Below are 20,035 nucleotides of genomic sequence, written 5' to 3' on the forward strand. Positions count from 1 at the left end.
GGGCTCCTTCTCACCGAGTGATTGCTACCTGAAAGAAAAACAAATGTGTGTGACCAGTGGGTTTTCAATTGACGGTGTCGCTTGAAACCTTATGTTCACAAAGATGTATTCTTTTTCAGAAGTAATGTAAGCGTATTACCAGTCAAATTCGTGTGTATGTCCTTTTTATTGAACACTTGTAAAATGTCTGCACGAGGCACAAGCTGACTGCGTATTACTAAAAGATATATACGACAACCACTTGTTTTATCTTAAACACTGCAACTTTTTGCGGCAACCTACTTTATACCTAATGTAGTTCAATTTTAAAATAATTACTCACATGTTCACAGTGCTTACTTTCACAGGCTGAGAACTCGTATGACTAAATACACAAGTCACTAAACTCTACTGTGCCTTTAACCGGGATTTAATTCTGTGACTCAGTGATCACACATAGATATCTGCAGTAATGACAATAATCAACTGAGGATGAATAGTTCAGCTTGCATTTATTTTTAATTTAAGGTGTGTGTATTATTTTATATGCAGCTTCCTGAAGGTGAAAAAAATACTTATAAAATATTTTTTTATCTTTTTAGCCACGACTTTACACCCACTACCACACTCACTGGGTCCTCCCCCAAGGCAGTCAGGATTATAGGTGTCCCACATTTTTTCATCCACTTCAGCTGCTGCTGAAGACAGCCTGTGATCCCTCCAAATAAACAAGTCCTGGCTTCCTGGTCCTCTCCATTTACAAGTACTTGCAGAGGCATTTGCTCCTACCCTGGTAATACATCAACGGACCTCCAGGGGGCACGGCCCACAGTTTGAGCGATAAACCCATATTTTTTTATAGATAGCTCCAAAAGGTAAAGTGCCTACATAGCAATAAAATCGCTTAACAATTAACCACATTCCAAACATCAGTTTGATCACACTGCTACTAATGCAAATGTCAAACTGATGAGACAGGAACACCCCTAGCTTAATAATTGAACTGTGTTAATTAATGTTTTATTCTTTTACGTTTATTTTTCTGAGACTGAAGTTACTGTTGGATAAAATTAGGTCTTCCCTTCACAAAATGGGTAGGCAAATCCACATTCTGTCTCAGCCTAACGTTAGACGTGTGCACATTCACCTGGGAATCTGAGGCTGGTGATGTAAGGTTAGTCTGACCGAACATCCATTAATAACTGACCACAGGGGCAGATGTTAGAAGAGACTTTGCCGCGAACAAATTAGATGACCTGCCTCTCTCTGCAATGCACACCAATGGCAATTTTGAAAAAGAGACAGTTATATCAAAGCTAGTCATTGCAGAAATATATATTTTACAACGCAAACAAGAAATAATAAGAATTAATCATCAGAGTGAAAAAGAAAATGCTCGTAGATTTAACTGCACTTATTGAAGTTTTCTGTGCGTCTCTTTTTCTTGAAAAGACCCAAAGACCCAGGACCAGGCTCAATTTGCATGTTGCTTGTTAAGTGAAATTGGACAATATTGTTGATCCCTATTTTAACATTTTCTGTGGGCTTTTGCACCTGAATTTTGCTTTTGGGTTCAAGTTTCACAATCGTAAATGCAAAATAACCTACAGTTTTTATTTCCAATTTCTGTAGTTAAAACATGGGGATATTCGCACCAGGAAGAACACAGATACAGGTGCTGTATGATCACAACTCGGAATATGAAATCCAGCACAAACACATTTTCCCCAAACTTCACTTTCACTGCAGTACTGAGAATAAGTTAATAAACCTCCATCCAAGATTTTCATTCTGAACACCCTTGAAGTTGCAGCCATTTGAAACGCCTACTTTCCAAACAAAAGCCTCTCCCCGCCTTCCTGTCTCCTTTACATACAATTCCCAATAAATGTAGTCTATAAAGCTTTCCTCTGTGACTTCTAGAACCTATATGTATGGTGTTCTACATTTACATGAAGCTATGTGGGTGCTTTATTAATCCCCATATGAACATAAATCACTTTGGAACTATATATTTCTACAATACAATGGATCTGATCTCAGTTTTTTTCATCAGCTGAGGTTTTAGTATTTGGGATCGGTTTGACCTGTCAGCCATTGGGTGGTGTTCCCCATATGTTTTACCGAATTTGTTTTTGTTGACCCTAACAATGTGTGCACTTTACTACTGCTAACAATTGCTGAAGTGCTTGTGCTCACGCCCTAAAACATGGTAAAATTGGCTTACACTTCACTAGCAAATTTTACTTATATGTCACTAGAAAAGTGCTATATCATATACCAACGGCCAGTAAATTGAATGCTACTAGCGGGACTGCAGCACTTACAGTGCCACCCACTTAAGTAGCCCCTTAAAACATGTCTCCTTAGTATCAGCTGCTGAATGATGCTTTTGCAAAGCAGATCAATGTACAAATACAAATTTGGTGGTGCACCCGAAAGAAAAATGTCAGAATTAAAAAAATTATTGTATCTTTTTTACTTTTCCTCCAATGTATTTTAATTTCATATTCTTTAAAAATGTATATAGACTCAGCCAACACGTTTCAGTCGAACAATGAACACCTTCAGGGCTGTAGTATAATATATAAAAACACATATAATCCTTTATCACCAAAAGCATATGCGCAAAATTAAAAACAACCCAGTTATTCTCAATACCTCACACCATTTAACTCACACAGTGTGTGTTATCAGTTAAGAAGAGAATTCAATCAGAATACAAAAAGGAAAAATGACCTCTAAACAAAAATCCAATAATAATCAAAAGAAATCCTGCCAAATTGCATAATATTTGTGAGAAAGTCATCCTTTTAGCCCTGTTCACTCCCATTGTTTTTACTGATACTTGTAGTAACTGACTCTGGCTGCAAATGGGCTCTGCTAACCAGGTCCAGTATTCTAATTAAAAAGGTATATGGTAATTAGGTATAATTACAATTGGCAATGGCAGTCCCCTGTAAGTCCCTAGTATATAACAAGACAAAGGGGTATTCAAACTAACTATAAGCCCCAAGTATATGTTAAGGCAGAGGGGTTTAGAGGCCTGTTAGAAATGGGGTCTTTGGTTGGCGGTCAGTTTAACCCCTGTCCAAGTCAGGACCCTCACTCTAGTCAGGGTAAAAGAGGATCACCCTCAGCTAACCCCCGCTCACCCCCTTGGTAGCTTGGCACGAGCAGCAGGCTTAACTTCAGAATGCTAGGTGTAAAGTACTTGTACCAACACACACAGTCACTTAATGTAAACACTACAAAATGACACAACACATGTTGAGAAAAATCGAAAATATTTATCTAAACAGAACAAGACCAAAATGACAAAAATCCACATTACGCAAGTCAAGTTATCAATTAAAAAGCAAAAAGAGTCTTCATGTAGTTTTAAACACAACGCTAACGCTGTTAGCGTGAAAATGTACCTGGGTGAGTCAAAAATAACCCCGCACGGGGCGAGTGTGTGTCAAAAAGGGCTTGCAATGCGTTGATATCACTCACGATCGAAGCCTTGCGTCCTTCAGTCGAGTCGGTGTGCGTTGTTTCTTCTCTCTGCAGGAGAACGATGCGTCGATTCGAACCGCACTCTCGGGTCCGGGCAGACCTTTGCGTCGATTTTGCATGCCCAGCAATGTTTGCGTCGGAAATCCTGCCGCACGATGATCCGAAAACCACACAGTGTGGGTTGCGATCTCACCAGCCTCCGTCAGCGATGCTGCGTGTCGTTTCTCCAGCCGCAGGAGTCGATCTTCCGGTCGTGTTGTAGACGAGCATCGATTTTCATCCGCGAAGACGGCGGTGAGTCGATTTTTCAGCCGCAGATCGGAGTCGCGTCAATCTTTTCCCCGCACGGCGGACGGTGCGTGGATTTCTCACTCTTGGGCTGCCAGCTTCTCCTTTCAGGGTCCCAGGAACTGGATGGGCACCACTTGGCAGAGGCTCAAGGTGCTGGCAGAGAGCTTTGCTGTCCCTGAGACTTCAAACAACAGGAGGCAAGCTCTAAATCAAGCCCTTGGAGAGTTCTTTACAAGAAGAAAGGCAACACAAAGTCTAGTCTTTGTCCTCTAGCACAGGCAGAAGCAGCAACTGCAGTATAGCTCCATAAAGCACAGTCACAGGCAGGGCAGCTCTTCTTCCTCAACTCTTCTCCAGGCAGAGATTCCGCTTGGTTTCCAGAAGTGTTCTAAAATCTGTAGTTTTGGGTGCCCTTCTTATACCCATTTTGCCCTTTGAAGTAGGCTTACTTCAAAGAACAGTCTCTCTTGTTTGTGAAATCCTGCCTTGCTCAGGCCAGGCCCCAGACACACACCAGGGGGTTGGAGACTGCATTGTGTGAGGGCAGGCACAGCCCTTTAAGGTCTGATTGACCACTCCTCGCCTCCCCTCCCTCCTAGCACAGATGGCTCATCAGGATATGCAGGCTACACCCCAGCTCCCTTTGTGTCACTGTCTAGAGAGAGGGGCAAACAGCCCAACTGTCAAATTGACCCAGACATGGAATCCACAAACAGGCAGAGTCACAGAAATGGTTTAAGCAAGAAAATGCTCACTTTCTAAAAGTGGCATTTTCAAACACACAATCTTAAAATGAACTTTACTAAAAGATGTGTTTTTAAATTGTGAGCTCAGAGACCCCCAACTCCACATGTCTATCCGCTCCCTAAGGGAATCTATATTTAAAGGTAGCCCCCATGTTAACCTATGAGAGGGACAGGCCTTGCAACAGTGAAAAGGGAATATTTCTTTGAAATATTAGCAATATTTCACTGTCAGGACATATAAAACACATTGCTCTATGTCCTACCTTAACCATACACTGCACCCTGGCCTTCGGGCTACCTAGGGCCTAACTAAAGGGTTTCTTACATGTAGGAAAACTGAAGGTTTAGGCCTGGCAAGTGGGTATACTTGCCAAGTCGAATTTACAGTTTAAAACTGCACACACAGACACTGCAGTGGCAGGTCTGAGACATGATTACCAAGCTACCTAGGTGGGTGGCACCACAATTGCTGCAGGCCCACTAGTAGCATTTGGTTTACAGGCCCTGGGCACCTCTAGTGCACTTTACTAGGGACTTACTAGTAAATCAAATATGCCAATCATGGATAAACCAATTACATGCACATTTTGTATAGGAGCACTTGCACTTTAGCACTGGTTAGCAGTGATAAAGTGCCCAGAGTAACAAAAACAGCAAAAACAGAGTCCAGCACACATCAACAACCTGGGAAACAGAGGCAAAAAGCTAAGGGAGACCCCACCAAGGATGAAAAGTCTAACAAGGTCCAGTAGGTTTCCAGCACTGGAGTGTGCACTGCTGTGTTGCCTGCTGTGATTTTTAAAGACAGCCTTGCTTTGCAGACTGTCTTTAAAAGTAAAATATATCCAAATTGGACTTTGAAATTAAAGGTACTTCCAAAATGGTAATCTACCTTATTTTTACATTTAAGTCACATCTGAAGTCTCCTCTAGGTGCCCCAGGGGTTGGGGGCCATGTACCTCCAAGCAGGGATATTATATAAGAGGTTTTACATGCCCTGATGAGAATATTTTATTTAAGTATGAATATTGCTAGAAAGGAGCTAAACATATCATTCAAGGACTAAAAAGACTGGTAGTGATAAATCCAGCAATATGCCACTATTGAATTTATCATAACTAATACAGAAGAGAAGTTATAGGACTTTCGTTTCTGTGCGCCAAAATCCAGGCTTCTAGCAGCCTCTCCTGATTAGTCAGCCTTAACAGGCTTAGTCAAGCTGCTTTGATGGGGTGATAAGTGGCCTTCATAGACTAGAGGTTATCTGCTGGTGGGAGCTCTGAAGCTGCAGAGAACAGTCCAGAAAGGGGGCTGGGTAAATCAAACTGGGCTTCTAAGAGAGCAGGACAGTAAGGCATGCCAGCCAGGCCTACTCCCTCTTCATGTACCCCCAGCCAGATGTCAGGCCCAGGAATGGAATTTGCAGAAGTTCTGGAGGTGGAGTGTTAATGGAAATGAGCTACACCAACAGGTTGGTTTAGCCAGGTCTTACTCTCCTGGAGAAGAATCCCCCACCTTGAATTTTAAAGTGCAGTGCTTTGTGGGACAATAATATACCACACTTTGCAGGAAGCTGTCATGCTTTTGGGTGGCACCCTGTACCTCATTGATTGGTACAGACCATTGAATAAATATGTGAGTGCTGCATAGCTACTCAGATCAGTTGCTTGAAACTACAAGGAGAAGAAAGACTGCCCTGCTGGGTCCCTGGCCTGCACCCCCAAAGGATTGCACTCTGAAAAACTGCTCCTGCTGCACACTGAAAACTACAGTCCTGAGGAATTTACATTGCTTTCAAAAGGATTAAGAAATGGACTCCCTGAAAGTAATAGGTTAACAGAGCTTCACTGCACCATCTCCCTCAAGATGTCGCCAGCTTGGAGTGCGTCCAGTGGACTTTTAAGGATTTGGCCAGGTGCATTGTGGGAATTGTAGTTCCAAACTTCCAAGAACTATCTCAGAACTTCTATTCCCTTGGATTTGTGTTTTGGACACTTTGGACCCTCAAAGGGAGATTCAGAAAGAAGTTTGAGAAGTTTGGAGCAACTTTTGGAAAAACCTACTTAAGTGAACTGACCTGACATCAAGAGTGAAGTTGACTATCTTCAACTGTGACTCGGCCTGGATTTAAAGTTCATCCTGCTGAAAGCCCCGGAGCTCCAGGATTTGACAGGGGCCTTGCAGAGAAGCAATCTGTCGATGTCACATCATAATCGGCCTGCTAGAGCGGACCGCACAATGTTGAGACAAATCCTCTAGAAATGTTTCTAAGTCCAATGGTCAAATTTTGACCAAGGCCTCCTGCTCAGTGTATCTGACCAGGGCTCCAGCACGGTCAGCCTCAAACTTTGTCCTGGTCAAGCGCGACCAGATGTCCCAAGTTGGCACTATATAATTTTTTAAGCACTGGAAAGTGTTAATTCATATCTCCATGTCCCTATATTGGATTTTTGTTGTTTGGCATCATTTTAAAGATGCAAATATTTCCTATGTTTATACATTGGCGCAAGATTTTTATAGTGTGTTGAGTCTTAATTATTTAATGGATTGGTGCTTTTAATTACTTTACATACCTGTCGGCTGAGTTAAGCCTGCCTGCTCGCAGCAAACTACAAAGAGTTGAGCCAGGGGCTAATGTATTGAGACCTTGACTGGCCCTCATATTGCGTTGTGACCTTATTGCTAGTGGTAAGTGCATGCTTAACCCTACTAATAATCCACTTTCCAACAACATACCTTATCCAAAATCAATACATTGTGGAAGTTAAGGGCCATACTTCTCCCTTGGGGCCTTGATACTTTTTGCTACGTTTATACACCCGGGTCCTAGGGTTAATGGGTTTGCCTAATTTTTGATACATAAAAATGAAGTCATCTTGATCAGTCCAACATGCAATTAATACAATAAAAGTTATTTCGGGCAGCATGAATATTGCCTAGCATTACTTGCATTAGTCCAAGAAAAGTATATCCCATCCCCACTTTTAACATAATAAATCACAAACTTAAAACAATCATAACTAAAGCAACACTACACTGAAACAGCAGTCAAGCCATTTCACAATTTGACTATCAGAAAGAGTGTCAATTACAAAGTATCGTCCTTGTATACTTTGTTCCCACCTCACTAATTGGAAACTCCTCTGTGCTTACAACCTTTAGATCGACTCAGGAATTACAATTCCAAAGTGGTTGCCATCTTGAAATGGCAAAAGGAAACAAATACTATCATATGAATGCCCTGTCTTTCTTATGATATGCTTAAGAAGCTGGATAATCCTTCAGTTTTCTAAATTTTGACACACCAAGAAAACATACCCTGCAATCCAAATAAACTAAAAAGTCATATCAGTAATTGGAGCTCTCTGCGTAGACCTTTCAGCAATTGCAGCCAGTGTGCAGTTTAAATATGGCAGTTTGACTTAAAAAATACATATTTTGCAAAGTCTAAAACTCCCTTTTGTAATAAATATATCACCCCTAGGGTAGGCCCTAAACAACCCATGGGGCAGGGTACATTGTATTTAAAAAGTTGGGCATATGCTTTTAAATTTTACATGTCCTGGTGGTGGAAAAACAGACAAGCTTGTTATTCACTACTTTGAGGCTCACCTATCTTAGCATTGGGTTACCTTATTACATTAAATAAGTAATAGCATTTGTTTGGGAGCAGGTATGTTATGTGTCTAAGTAATTGTAATTTAAAGTCCACTTTAATGGAAATATGGATTTAAAGTTTCAGTTCTGAAAATGGCGCTTTTAGAAAGTAGGCATTTTCTTGTTCTTATCATTTGGTACCTGCAGCCTGTTTCTTGGGTCACAACCGCCATGGAAATGCTGGCAGATGGGGACTCGTAATCTGGAGGGCACCGCTGCTTGCAGCTTTCCCTGGCGGATTACAACCGCCGGGACCTCCAGGGTGCAGGCTGACTGCAGCTGGCTTTGTCGGCAGTATGACTGAGGCGGCTCAGCATCGGTCAGAATGTGGCGGATAGGACCGCTACTACCGCGGAGGTCCGACAACCACCCCGAATCTGGCGGTTTTGAGACCGCCAGACTCGGAATGACCCCCTAAGTTTGGCTACAGAGGTGAGTACTTCCTCTCTGCCATAGTCAAACTTCTCTGATGGCCCGATGGAGTAAGGGCTGTCAGGACATGGGAATATGTCCATCCGCCCAAGTAGGATGGGCAGACATCTAGCCATTGTTTTCTGTCCGTCACCATTAGGCAAACTGTGGCTGTGAGGGATAGTAAAAAATAAATAATGTGCCCCTCACCATGAGGGGGACATTATCTTTATTATTTTCAGAAAGTAAATCCCGTTTCTGTTAAAAGCATTTCCAGGAACTACAGTGATAGCATTCTTGACAATGCTTAATAAATGATCGCTTGGTGGTCATTTATAAATCTTGTGGGCTGTCACTCCACCAGGGCGATGAAGTAGTTTACGCTGTTGCCCTGGCTGAACAATAGGCTCTCTACCAGAATATAAATCAGGCCCTAAGTCAGAACCTAGGAATCTTCACCACAACTATGTCCAGTGTCTCCCTGATGCAAACACCTCCTCCTCGAACACCGCCGGCTGCCTTGCCCCACTGAACTTTACCGTCATAGGCAAGGTAATTGGAGACTGGGCCTAATCCACTTCATGTTTCCGAACCGTGCTCCACTGCGTTCGGCCATAACTTCTGACTTTGCCCCTTTCTTGGTCGACTATATGTCTTTGATCATCTAGGTGCTTTTTTTCTCTTTAAGCTTTTAAAATTCCTAACTCTGGTTCTACTTATTGGATTTTTGTCATTTTGGTGTAAAATAATTCATTTAATTATACTCTAGTTTTCTAAATTACTGTGGGGTTTTGCTTATGTTGCGTTTTCACTCCTTTGCTGATTAAATACTGCATAAATACTTTACACGTTGCCTCTAAGGTAGACCTGACTGCTTTTGGGCCAAACTGCCAGAGGGTTAAGCACAAATTAATTTAGTGACTTTTTGTTTATCTTGACAAGGATTGTGGCTGTTGCTTGAGAAGGGCTCACACTCCTCCCAACTAACAACCATATTTCTCAAAGGCTTCAGTTGCATTTTTATCAGACATTGCCGCTTCAAATGGCATAGCTACACTTCAGGTTTGCATCTCCGGCTTATACTTCAATTTACCTTGAATTGGTATTTAGGTTGTGGATCTTTAACTTGTTTACAAAATCCCTAAACTGTTCAGCAAACATCTTCAATTTTTATGTTTCTTTGTTTCAGATTTTCCAGACAAAGTAACAGTAAGGCAACGCTACCGTCTTCTTGGCAACAGTCTGAATGTGCATATTGTGGCACAGCTAATTTCTCGTTTGCTCAGATAAACCCTGACATGGACTGGAATAGCGGAGGTTAAACAACATTAATCTTGTCGGCATCTGCAATTTAATTTGCATGAAAAAGACATGAGGGCTGTTTGGAGGAAATGGTTATATCTGAATCCTAAAGTCAAGCTTTTGTTGGAAGTGGAATCATCATTTAAGGGTGTTTTTCTGGTGCCAACAATAGAGACCGTTTGTAATGCCTTATTAGCAATAGGTCTGTTCATTACTAAAGATGTACTAGATAAGGAACACTGATACTTTGTCCACTTAGGTAATTAAAGAAGTAGTAGAGAGAGAGAAACTCCAAATGTTTTATTTCTGATTAGGCGACGAATAATGGGTGGAAGGACGTCTTAGTGAAGATGCACCAGAAAGCCATCATGGCTAATGCTTAGTCATGCCATGTTTGTGAGCAAAATAGTGTATTTTTATATGGGACATAAGAAGAAAAACACCAAACCTATCTGTGAAGTATATATGGTTTCAGTAAATATCTGACATTTTATTTGATTTTGTAGCAGAATAAATGGTTGAAATTCATGAACAGCTCACAATGCCCTATTTAGAGTTTTTTGTAGATGTCAAAGGCAGACTCTGTCATATGTGTGGTGGATGTCCCATCTGCTGTACTACAAGTGCTTCGGAGCCTATGGCACTTGTAATATGGCAGACTGGATATCCTATTTGTCAAACTCTAAATAAGGCCCTCAGTGAATAATGTAATTTAGCATTTGTTCTGACTGCTGTGGATGGACATTATACAAAAAAGATCTAGGGGTTAGCATTCGTGGAAATGCAGATTACAGTATGTAAAATTAAGAGTTTTTGTAAAAATAAAAGTTAATTTGTAGAATGTTTTACTGGTTTATATTCTTATTTAATTTTCATTAGTTCAAGTAATAACTGTGGGATGGAGAGGTGTAACTTAAGTGGGCTTATTGTGGTACCAGCCATCATTTTATAATAATGTCCTAAAATAGAAAATTATATTCAGTTTCTCAACCACTGCTCAACCTGCACCCGAAATTGAATTTCCAGTGTGGATGTTCACTGTGCGAATTGGGAGATGAAAGTTATATGTTTTCATCTAGTATTGTCCGGTTCGATAAATCTAACCAAATGGTTGTTAAACTTTGCATTGATTTAAGTTATAAAAGTAACAAAGGAAAAAAGTGAACGTTGGGTTTATATAAATGTATAGAATGAGAATAAATTACTTCTATTTATACACTTCTGTTGTGTAAAGTGGTTGTTATTAACCTTTTCGACTTCTGTGGACTCCCAGTGAATCAAAACTGGAAGCCTGGCACCTGTACACAAACAGCTTCTATGCTCTGAATCTCAAAATAATGCACAAGTACAGAAACAACTATATATCAAACAAATACACAAATTGTGAAGCCTTAATTCACAAACAAAAGTTACACAAACATCAAACTATTAATTCTAACAGGAACAGTGGAGCTTTTAAAAATTATGCTAGATTGTAAACTATCACATTGTCTTTTTTTTTTTAGGGCCCGAGGTCCCTACATAGGCTGCCGATCAAGAAGCAGATCCATTTCAAAGCAGTATGCCTAGTACAATAAGGCTTTGTATCAGTCTCCAGGTTATTGGAGTACGGCATTCTCTTGGTATGGCCCTAGCCGAGCACTGTGATCAGTAAGAAACAAGAAGTAAAATACCCCCAGATTTAGGGAGGCTAGGTGGTGGGCGTGGGAGCCTTCTCAGTAGCAGCAGCCAGACTTTGGAATACATTACCAGTGGATATTAGGAGGCTTGAATCAGATCTGGAATTTTGCAGTGGTATTAAAACCAGGCTTTTCAAGATAGGTTAGGAGGATCTGGGGAAGATCTGCGTTTTCAGATGAAGTCTTTCTCACACTATAGAAACACAGGGGAAAGTAGGAGGAAAATAGGGGCCGGACGTATCCTCCCAAATGGCTATGTAACATGACCTAACAGAAGCCCAGCCTGACTCAGGAAGAATGGCCCTCCACAAAAGATATCAGCGAAAACTATAGTTTTCCTAAATAAAAAACCTTGGTGGCAGGGGCGTGGTCTGGCCACGAGTCGAGATGGCCGCTTGAGGATCGAGCTCCGTGGAGCAGCGGGCCTTGGACCGGGGACGGCGGCACTGGGGGGCGCGTTGAGTGCCCCGCACAGATTGCTGGATGGACGCTGTGGGCTGCTGATGCCGGGAGGCCCCTTGGGCAGTTGCGGGAGACGCTTGATCCCTCCCGCAAGGAGCGCAAGGGATACGGCGGCCTGACGGCCTACACTTTCAAGACGAGCCGCAGCCTCGTGTGATCTGAAGGCCCGGCTCAGAGTACGCGGCTCTTTGGGTGGGGCACCCTGTCAGAGAGCGTTGTTGGCGGCGACAGGCTCATTGAGCGAGCGGGGGCTTGGACAGAGGCCGCGCTCTCGTCCATTTGTGTGCCTTCGCCCACTCTGCCCTCCTATACGGCCTTCTTTCTTCTTTGTTGTCACGTGGGCTGCACCTGCAGCAGTATTTGGAGCCCCGACCTCGGCGCCCCCTCCACCTGGACTTTGATGGGGAGAAAGGGACAGCGACAGCGATCCGGCCTGCCTCCATGTAACTTCTGACACCACCCTACCCCCTGCCGGGGAGGTTCTGCAGAGGGCACACATCGACACAGTGGCGCACTGCACCAGCACCTGGGGGTGGTCGCTACGAGGTTCAAGGACACATCGGAGCGGCGCAGCGGGAAATGGCCCTTGACTGGTGACGGCGGAGGGGGGGGGGCACACAACAGGATTGGAGACATCGAGTTTCGTGGGGTGCGGAGAGGCACGTAGCTGGTCGGCACCTAGCAGGTCCATATAGTGGGCTTATGCGCCTCTGGGGAACGATGAGATACTTTATCCTGCGCCCTGTCGGCAGTGCGTGCAGCCCCTAATTAGACTGTCAAGAGCACTCCACTTGCGTCGCTGCATTTTGTGGTAGGGGGCCCTCGTCCTGCCCGGTCTTCCCCGCACTGGTCCACCGGAGGGCTAGTTGATCTGATCTGCTACTCCTCTTCCTGGTGGGCCATGAACGATGGGGCTCAGCATTCCCCACCCCGCTTGTAACTTTGCACCTTTGGTTACTGAAGTCCCAGTGGATGCTCTCTGATCTTTGCCAGGATCTGGTCACAGCTTGAGAGACGGCACATCCCCCCCTTCTTCCTTTTTGTGCACCGCCCGACTGCCCTCCTACGTCTGCCGCACCGTGGGTCGGTACTCCTCCGACCCCTACCTATACCGGGGAACTTGAGATGCCCAGCGGTAGGACGGTGAGCAAACAAGCGGGTAAGCCATTCCGGCAACTGCTCTTTTCGGAAGCCTTGCGTCACCAGTAGTATGGCGGAGCCTGCGCAGGGTGCAACCATGGACCGCATCCTGCAGGAGATCTCAGTGGTGGGCCGGAAGCTGGAAGGTATGGACAGCGCCATGGCTTCTTTGACGGCGGAGACATAATCCATGCGCTTTGACATAGCAGGCTTCCAGTCCCAAGTTACGGGTCTAGATCAGTGAGTAACAACGGTGGAAACATGCATCGCTTCCTGGGTGGACAGAGACCAAGAACTCCTATACCTCCGAAGCAAACTGATTGACTTGGAGGACAGGAGCCGCAGAGAAAATGTTAGTTTTCTTGGGTTCCCCCGGAAAACATTGAGGGCGCGGACATACACTCTTATTTGCGGGAGACTTTACCCAAGCTGACTGGCATAACCTTCAATCCTCCCGTGGAATTTCAAAGGGTGCACAGCCTCCGTCCCAAATGGCGAGATGATGCCAACCGCCCCGCCCAATCATAGCATGCCTGCTGCACCATGTGCAGACCCGCCAACTACTGCAGACGGCCAGAGCGCACGGCCCTTTTAGGTTGGATGATTTGGAGGTTAGACTAACGGCCGACTTTTCCAAAGAAACAAGGGAACGTAGGAGGGCATTCTTGACCTTTCGACCCCGCCTCCGTCAGCTTATTCGAGCCAGCCAGAATGTGGATCAATAAAAACGGGGTGTCTAGAGACTCCTATGATCCCGATGACCTGCGAGCGTTCCTGGAGGGGCTCCCGATCCAGACCCAGTCTATGGACACAGCATCCTCAATCCGGTCTCAGAATCCGCTGGGGCCGCTCCTGCGTGTCGCCCTTTCAACTCCTGCTCCTGAGGACATGGGACAGACTACCATGGGCTCTCACCCTAGGGGGGAGAGACTTGGAGAGACTCAGGAAGAGCCATGACAATATGGGTCAAGTGCTGCAAGCGGTGGCAATGCATACGCAGATTATTGACAGGGACAAATCTCGCTCACCTCTGAAACCCACTTTGACCCCCACATGAGGACCAGGAAACGTAATACTTTAAGGGTGACCTGTCATCGGTGGACGTGGAGTCCCATGGGAGCTTGCAGTGGCCCTCCCACGGAGATGACGGAGAGATGAGTACCTGCCTTTATAACATCACAGACGCTTTGTTTATAGATGGCGGTTATTATCACAGGCCCTATGGCAACCTTACTTAGTTGCCTAGTTCTTATCTGGTGTGTTTGAGTGTGATTAGTATTGCCTAACAGACTTTTCTGATCACATTTGTTAACAGTATGTCTCAAGTTTAATTGCTTTTACATGACAGATGTGCGTTGTCCTATGCTATTTCAGCCTTTTGGTTTAACATGACAGAGGCTCCTTTCCCTGCATCCTACCCCCCTCCCCTATTTGCGCACACGCACTTTCCCCTCCCGGATCGGACTGCTCCCCCCCCTCTATGCAGCCGGCTAGCCCATGCATAGAAGCGCCGCCATATTTCATGCTTTGATGTTGGGTGCTACACCATATCTTTATCATCTGGGGGCTACCCTTTTTTTTTCATCCCCCTTCCTTCCCCCTTTACTACTTATGGACGCACTATACTTGCGTCGCCCCCGTGGTTTCGTCCCCCTTGCTGTGTTCATGCCTTGATATCCTTCTGCTGTGCCATGTGCTAGTCATTCCCCCACGCACACACACCCATCTCCCCCCAACCTGCGGACTGGCGCCGTTCTGGCCTCCGCTTCGTGCTCCTGTGCTGCCTTCTCGCCCCCCCCCCACCTTCCTGGGTGTCCGCATCCTGGTGCAAGGACTGGGATTGTGGAGCTCAGGTGCCCTGCGCGTGTCATCTCCCCCGGCAGTGGGCCCACTGGTCAGACGTTTGGGCTTTAGAGTCGTAGGATTAGACCCGCAGGTTACAGATCGGGATTGTCTGGACTTCTTGTTCCAATATCTTTTCTCTTCTTTCTTTTCGTTTTCTTTTTTCTTTTTTCTCTTTCTCTCTTTTTATTTTTCTTCCTTCCCTCTCTTTCTTCCTCTTCCCCTTTTCTCTTTCCTCTCTTCTCTCCCTCCTCTTCTTCCCTCCTCTTTTTCCCTTTCTTTTCTTTTCTCCCTTTCTCTTCCCTCATTTCCGCTCCTGAGGACAGCACCAGGCTCTCTCTACCCTCTTGGTCCATCCCCTGCGTTTCTACCCCCTCCTTTTCTCATTCCTAGTCTACCTCCCGGCCACTCCCCCCTTTTTTATCTACCCTTTCCATTGGGCTCTAAGATGGCAGGGCCTCATCCATCCCCCCCGGAGCTATTGTGGATTGTATCGTGGAATGTAAACGGTCTCACCCACTTTATAAAACGAAAAAAGGTTTTGTCCTGCCTTAACTCCATACAGGCTGATATCGCTTTACTTCAGGAGACACACCTAGATAGGAGTCTAGCAAGCTACACAGGGATTGGGTAGGGACTGTACTGTTCAGCTGCAGCCCAACCTCAGTGCCCCTCTGAAATGTGGTGTTGCACTATTGCTGTGCAAAACCCTTTCCCTTGCAGTTATTAAGTCATGGACTGATCCTGAGGGACGCTATGTGTTTGCTAAGTTAAAGATGGGTGACTCCTCACTGTGTGTGGGCTCCGTATACGCACCAATCGGCTCAAAGCGCCTGTTCTTCCTGAAAATCAACCGCCTCCTGACAGAGATAAGGGTGACCCGCTATGTGATAGGGGGTGATTGGAATCTGGCCAAGGGCACAGTACTGGATAGAACGGGACCCCTGGACGTTAACAATAACGCCGACAGAGCCCTACAGTCCGATATATTGGACAACTGCCTGGTGGACCACTGGAGGCTGTTACATCCGGCTGACAGAGAGTATACCTTTCTATCACCGGTGCACGGCATCCAATCTCGTCTCAGTTACTTCCTTATGTCACATAACCTGGTAGCCCATGCCCAAGATGCCTGCATACTCAAATTTGGTCTTTCAGACCACTCTTCAATCCTCTTCGCTATTCGAGTGGGCCTGGTATCCCCGGGCCGCAAACCGTGGAGATTTGTCATTCACCGTTATCGTTCCCCCCAGGGCAAGGTGCAGTTGAAAGCCCATGCGTCCACCTTTGCTCAAGAAAACCTGGGCACCGTTGAATACAGGCGAACCGTGTGGGCGGCAGCCAAGACAACGCTATGGGGGCAGCTCATGCGGGATGCGGTGTTAGCAAATAAAGAGAGAAAAGAGCGACAAGCGGCACTGAAACTTGACATTCGTCATCTTACATGCCAATACACTGACCACCCTTCTTTCCCAGTGCGGCGTTGCCTGGAATGCGCCCGTATGGACCTTAATCAGTTATACACCTCCCAGACCGAATACTCCCTACAGCGTCTGCAGGCGAGGCACCATGAACAAGGTGAGAAAGCCGGTCGGTTGTTGGCAGCTCAGCTCTGTCAGAGGACGGCTGCTCTCGCTATACCGGCCATTCGTGCCCATACAGGAGACGTGCTCAAGCACCCACAGGCGATAGCCAACGAGTTTGCGTCCTTCTACCGGCATCCCTACACACCGGAGACAACATCTGGCCCGGTTCAGATTGAGGCTTTTCTTGCTGATCTCAGCTTACCCTATTTATCCGACGAAGGGCGTAGCCTCCTGGATGAAGAAATTAGCAAATTGGAAATAGAGAGTTATCTCCGACCTCCTCTACCACAAATCACCCGGGGAAGATGGATTCCCTACTGAATTCTATAAATGGGCAGAGGAAGAGGCGATTGACATTTTGCATGAGGCCTTGAGCAAAGCCTTCAGGTTGAAGGCTTTGGGAGCCATCTTCAACAATGCCACAATAGTGATTATACCAAAACCTGGGAGGGACCCCCTGCTTTGCATTAGTTATCGGCCCATCTCTCTCCTGAACGGCAATATCAAAATATTAGCCAGTATCTTAGCAAATCGGCTGTGTAAAGTCATACCGTCCCTGATCCACCATACTCAGGTGCCAGGCCGAACCTCCTGAAACCACCTGCATACTCTATGCCATACCCTATGAGCCTCCAGGGACCAGCCGGAGGCTGCGCTGGCCATGTCTCTGGATGCTGAGCAGGCATTCGATCGCATAGAGTGGCCCTATCTGTTTGCGACGCTGGCAAGGTTCAGTCTGGGAGACCGCTTTATCTCTATGATACGAATGCTGTGTGATCAACCCACGGCACAAGTTAATTGTAGAGGTTTCCTCTCTGACCCTTTTCCCATCCGCAGAGGGACGCGGCAAGGATGCCACCTCTCACCCCTCTTGTTGCTATTGGCAATGGAACCACTTGCTGCCGCCATCTGCTCCTCCCCATCAATAAAAGGTATCACTTTGTCAAACGACATCTCCAAAATATACCTGTACGGCGACAATGTTCTTTTAACCATTACGGACCTAGAGCGCTCTCTGCCAGCCTTGCTGGAGATTATTGTTGGGTTCGCACCCCTCTCTGGCTATCGTATTAACTGGGACAAGAGTGAGGCGCTTCCTCTTTCGCGGGTTACCACAAAAGCCGCGCTTTTCGGCTTTCCATTTCGATGGACTCTGAGACGTCTCAAATATTTGGGGGTGTTGGTCAATCAGGGCCTGGTGCACATGGTCTCGGACAATTTGGATCCCCTTGTTGCGCAAATGAAACTTGATTTTGAAAAGTGGAACCATCTAGGCCTCTCTGTGTGGGGTAAGGTACAGGCCTCGCTTTACCTATGTCCTGGGGCTATTACCCTTGCAGGTGCCTCTCTCTACTCTGCGGAGCATCGACACTCTCATTATAGCTTTTGTGCGGGGTTCCACGCGACCGCGCTTGGCACCAGCTAAGTGGGTAGCATGCCGCTCCCATGGGGGAATGGGTCTCCCCTCGGTGGAACATTACGTGCTGGCACTACATCTATCACAACTGGTCTACACACTGCCCAGAGTGGCGGACCCGCCACAGTGGGTAGCTTTGAAGAGGGTGCTGCTTTCCACTGACGGAGGACTTGGAGGGCTTTATCGTGACGACCTCTCATCTTCCGGTGGGGCCAACCCGATCCTGAGGGTGACTCAGGTGGCCTGGCATAGGGCCCACCGCCTATTCGGGGTACACCCTCTCTTACACGCCTAGGCCCCCTTATGGAACAGCAATGGTCTACGGAAAGGCGGTGAGGTGCTCAACTGGCCGCAATAGAGCAGGGTCGGTATCCTTGATCTTGATCAGGTTCTAAAGGGTGGGACGCTCAAATCCATCGCCAGGCTGCAGGAGGAATTTAACCTTCATTTGCGGCAAAAATGGCGATATCTGCAACTCAAACATTGCTTGCAACAGGGCGCTGACACCATCCAATGGAGTCTCCAGACATCGCCTGTGGTAACATACCTGAAAACATGGGAACAGCACAAGGGCGTCATGGCTGGCCTCTATGAGACCATCACTCGACAGTTATACTCACAATCTCTTCTGGATAAACTGCGGTTACAATGGCAAGATCGTCTGCAGCGGACGTTTGAAATAGAGGACTGGGTGAACATCCTAGAGGCCTTGGATAAGGCCACCTGGGAGGCCAGACTAAAGTTCTGCCCATTCAAGGTGCTACATGACAGGTATTGGTCCCCAGCGAAGCTGCACAGGACGGGACTCCTCACGCATGCAAAGTGTTGGCATGGTGCAGAGGCACATTGTGATCTGATGCCTATCTTAATTGACTGCCCGACGGTCCGACCTCTGTGGGCAGTTGTGGGCTCCACTCTGGCTGAGTCTATACTGCTCCCAATGCTGCTCCACCCCCTTCCCTTATCATATTGCATGATATGACCTTTCTCCCGGCACTACCCAGACCGCATAGACGACCCCCTCATAGTTGCATCTTACTGAGTCACAGCTGTTGTATCAGGCGCCCACTACTACCTACAATGGGTGAACGCCTAGGTGCAAATGGCTCCAGCTATTTTGTTATTTTAATATCGTGAAATTATGATATTTCACTATTCTGATATTCTGACATTACTGATCTTTGACATGAAGGAATATGATCCATTTTGGCGTCTTAGGGTAAACAGACGGTACATTATGATGCAGACCTGCGCCTCACTCCGGTGAGATTTGACATTTCCGACACTGCGTCATCAAGCTACTATGTACTACCCTCGCCCTATCGCTCCCTCTACCCCCCCTTCTCTCTCTTTGAGCTCCCTCTCCCTTTTTTCTCTTGTTTTAGAGATTTCGATTTTTCTTTCCTCTTCTGTTTTGTTTTTATTGCAATTGTCCCTCTAATGCGATAAGATGTATGATTGACTATGTCTTCCTCGATTTATTTTCGGTGTAATCCATTATGTGCCATTTCTTGTTCATGAAGGGACATTGGTCCTTCTTTGGTTCTGTATTATCTTGCAGTGTTATCAAAGAATTTCAACACAAAAAGAACCTTGGTGACATGCTTCATCATTGGGTCATCCCGTTTGGCTGCGGAACGAGGCATGCTGTGACCAACCAAATACGTGGTCTTGAAAAGGTTAAAAATAGTCTTCTACCAGGGAAATCAATATTTTAATATCTGCCCTAGTTACAGTATGATTAAAAAAGGGGTTAGTGGAAGAGGGGTATGTTGTGTACCTACGCCTACCCCCAGGCTTATCATCAGAACCGAGGATGACTCCGTAGTGCCACTCCTTAAAGAAAAAAAGTGCCAATACACGTCCCTTGCATGCTAATAATAAGATATACTACACCTAACTCTAGTGGTGCCATCAGTATGTTGCACTATAAATCACTGGTTGAGGTATCATGGGTCCACTGGGGGATTGCAGGTGGGGAGCTTGTAGTCACACTTCCTCCAAAGCACCATTACCACTGTCAGA

The 20,035-nt window shown here is 45.8% G+C and overlaps 1 protein-coding gene across 1 annotated transcript in view; it reads left to right on the forward strand.

Moving 5' to 3' along the window:
- TRDMT1 (tRNA aspartic acid methyltransferase 1) overlaps nucleotides 1-11,102 on the forward strand; it is a 152,285-nt gene extending 141,183 nt beyond the window's left edge. The window contains exon 11 of the mRNA XM_069211548.1: nucleotides 9,772-11,102. Within this exon, the coding sequence (XP_069067649.1) occupies nucleotides 9,772-9,872 (101 nt within the window). The 3' untranslated portion in view covers nucleotides 9,873-11,102. The remainder of the gene's footprint in view (nucleotides 1-9,771) is intronic.
- Nucleotides 11,103-20,035: the final 8,933 nt, after the last annotated feature.

The sequence above is a fragment of the Pleurodeles waltl genome, chromosome 10, assembly GCF_031143425.1.
Source record: "Pleurodeles waltl isolate 20211129_DDA chromosome 10, aPleWal1.hap1.20221129, whole genome shotgun sequence".
NCBI lineage: Eukaryota > Metazoa > Chordata > Amphibia > Caudata > Salamandridae > Pleurodeles > Pleurodeles waltl.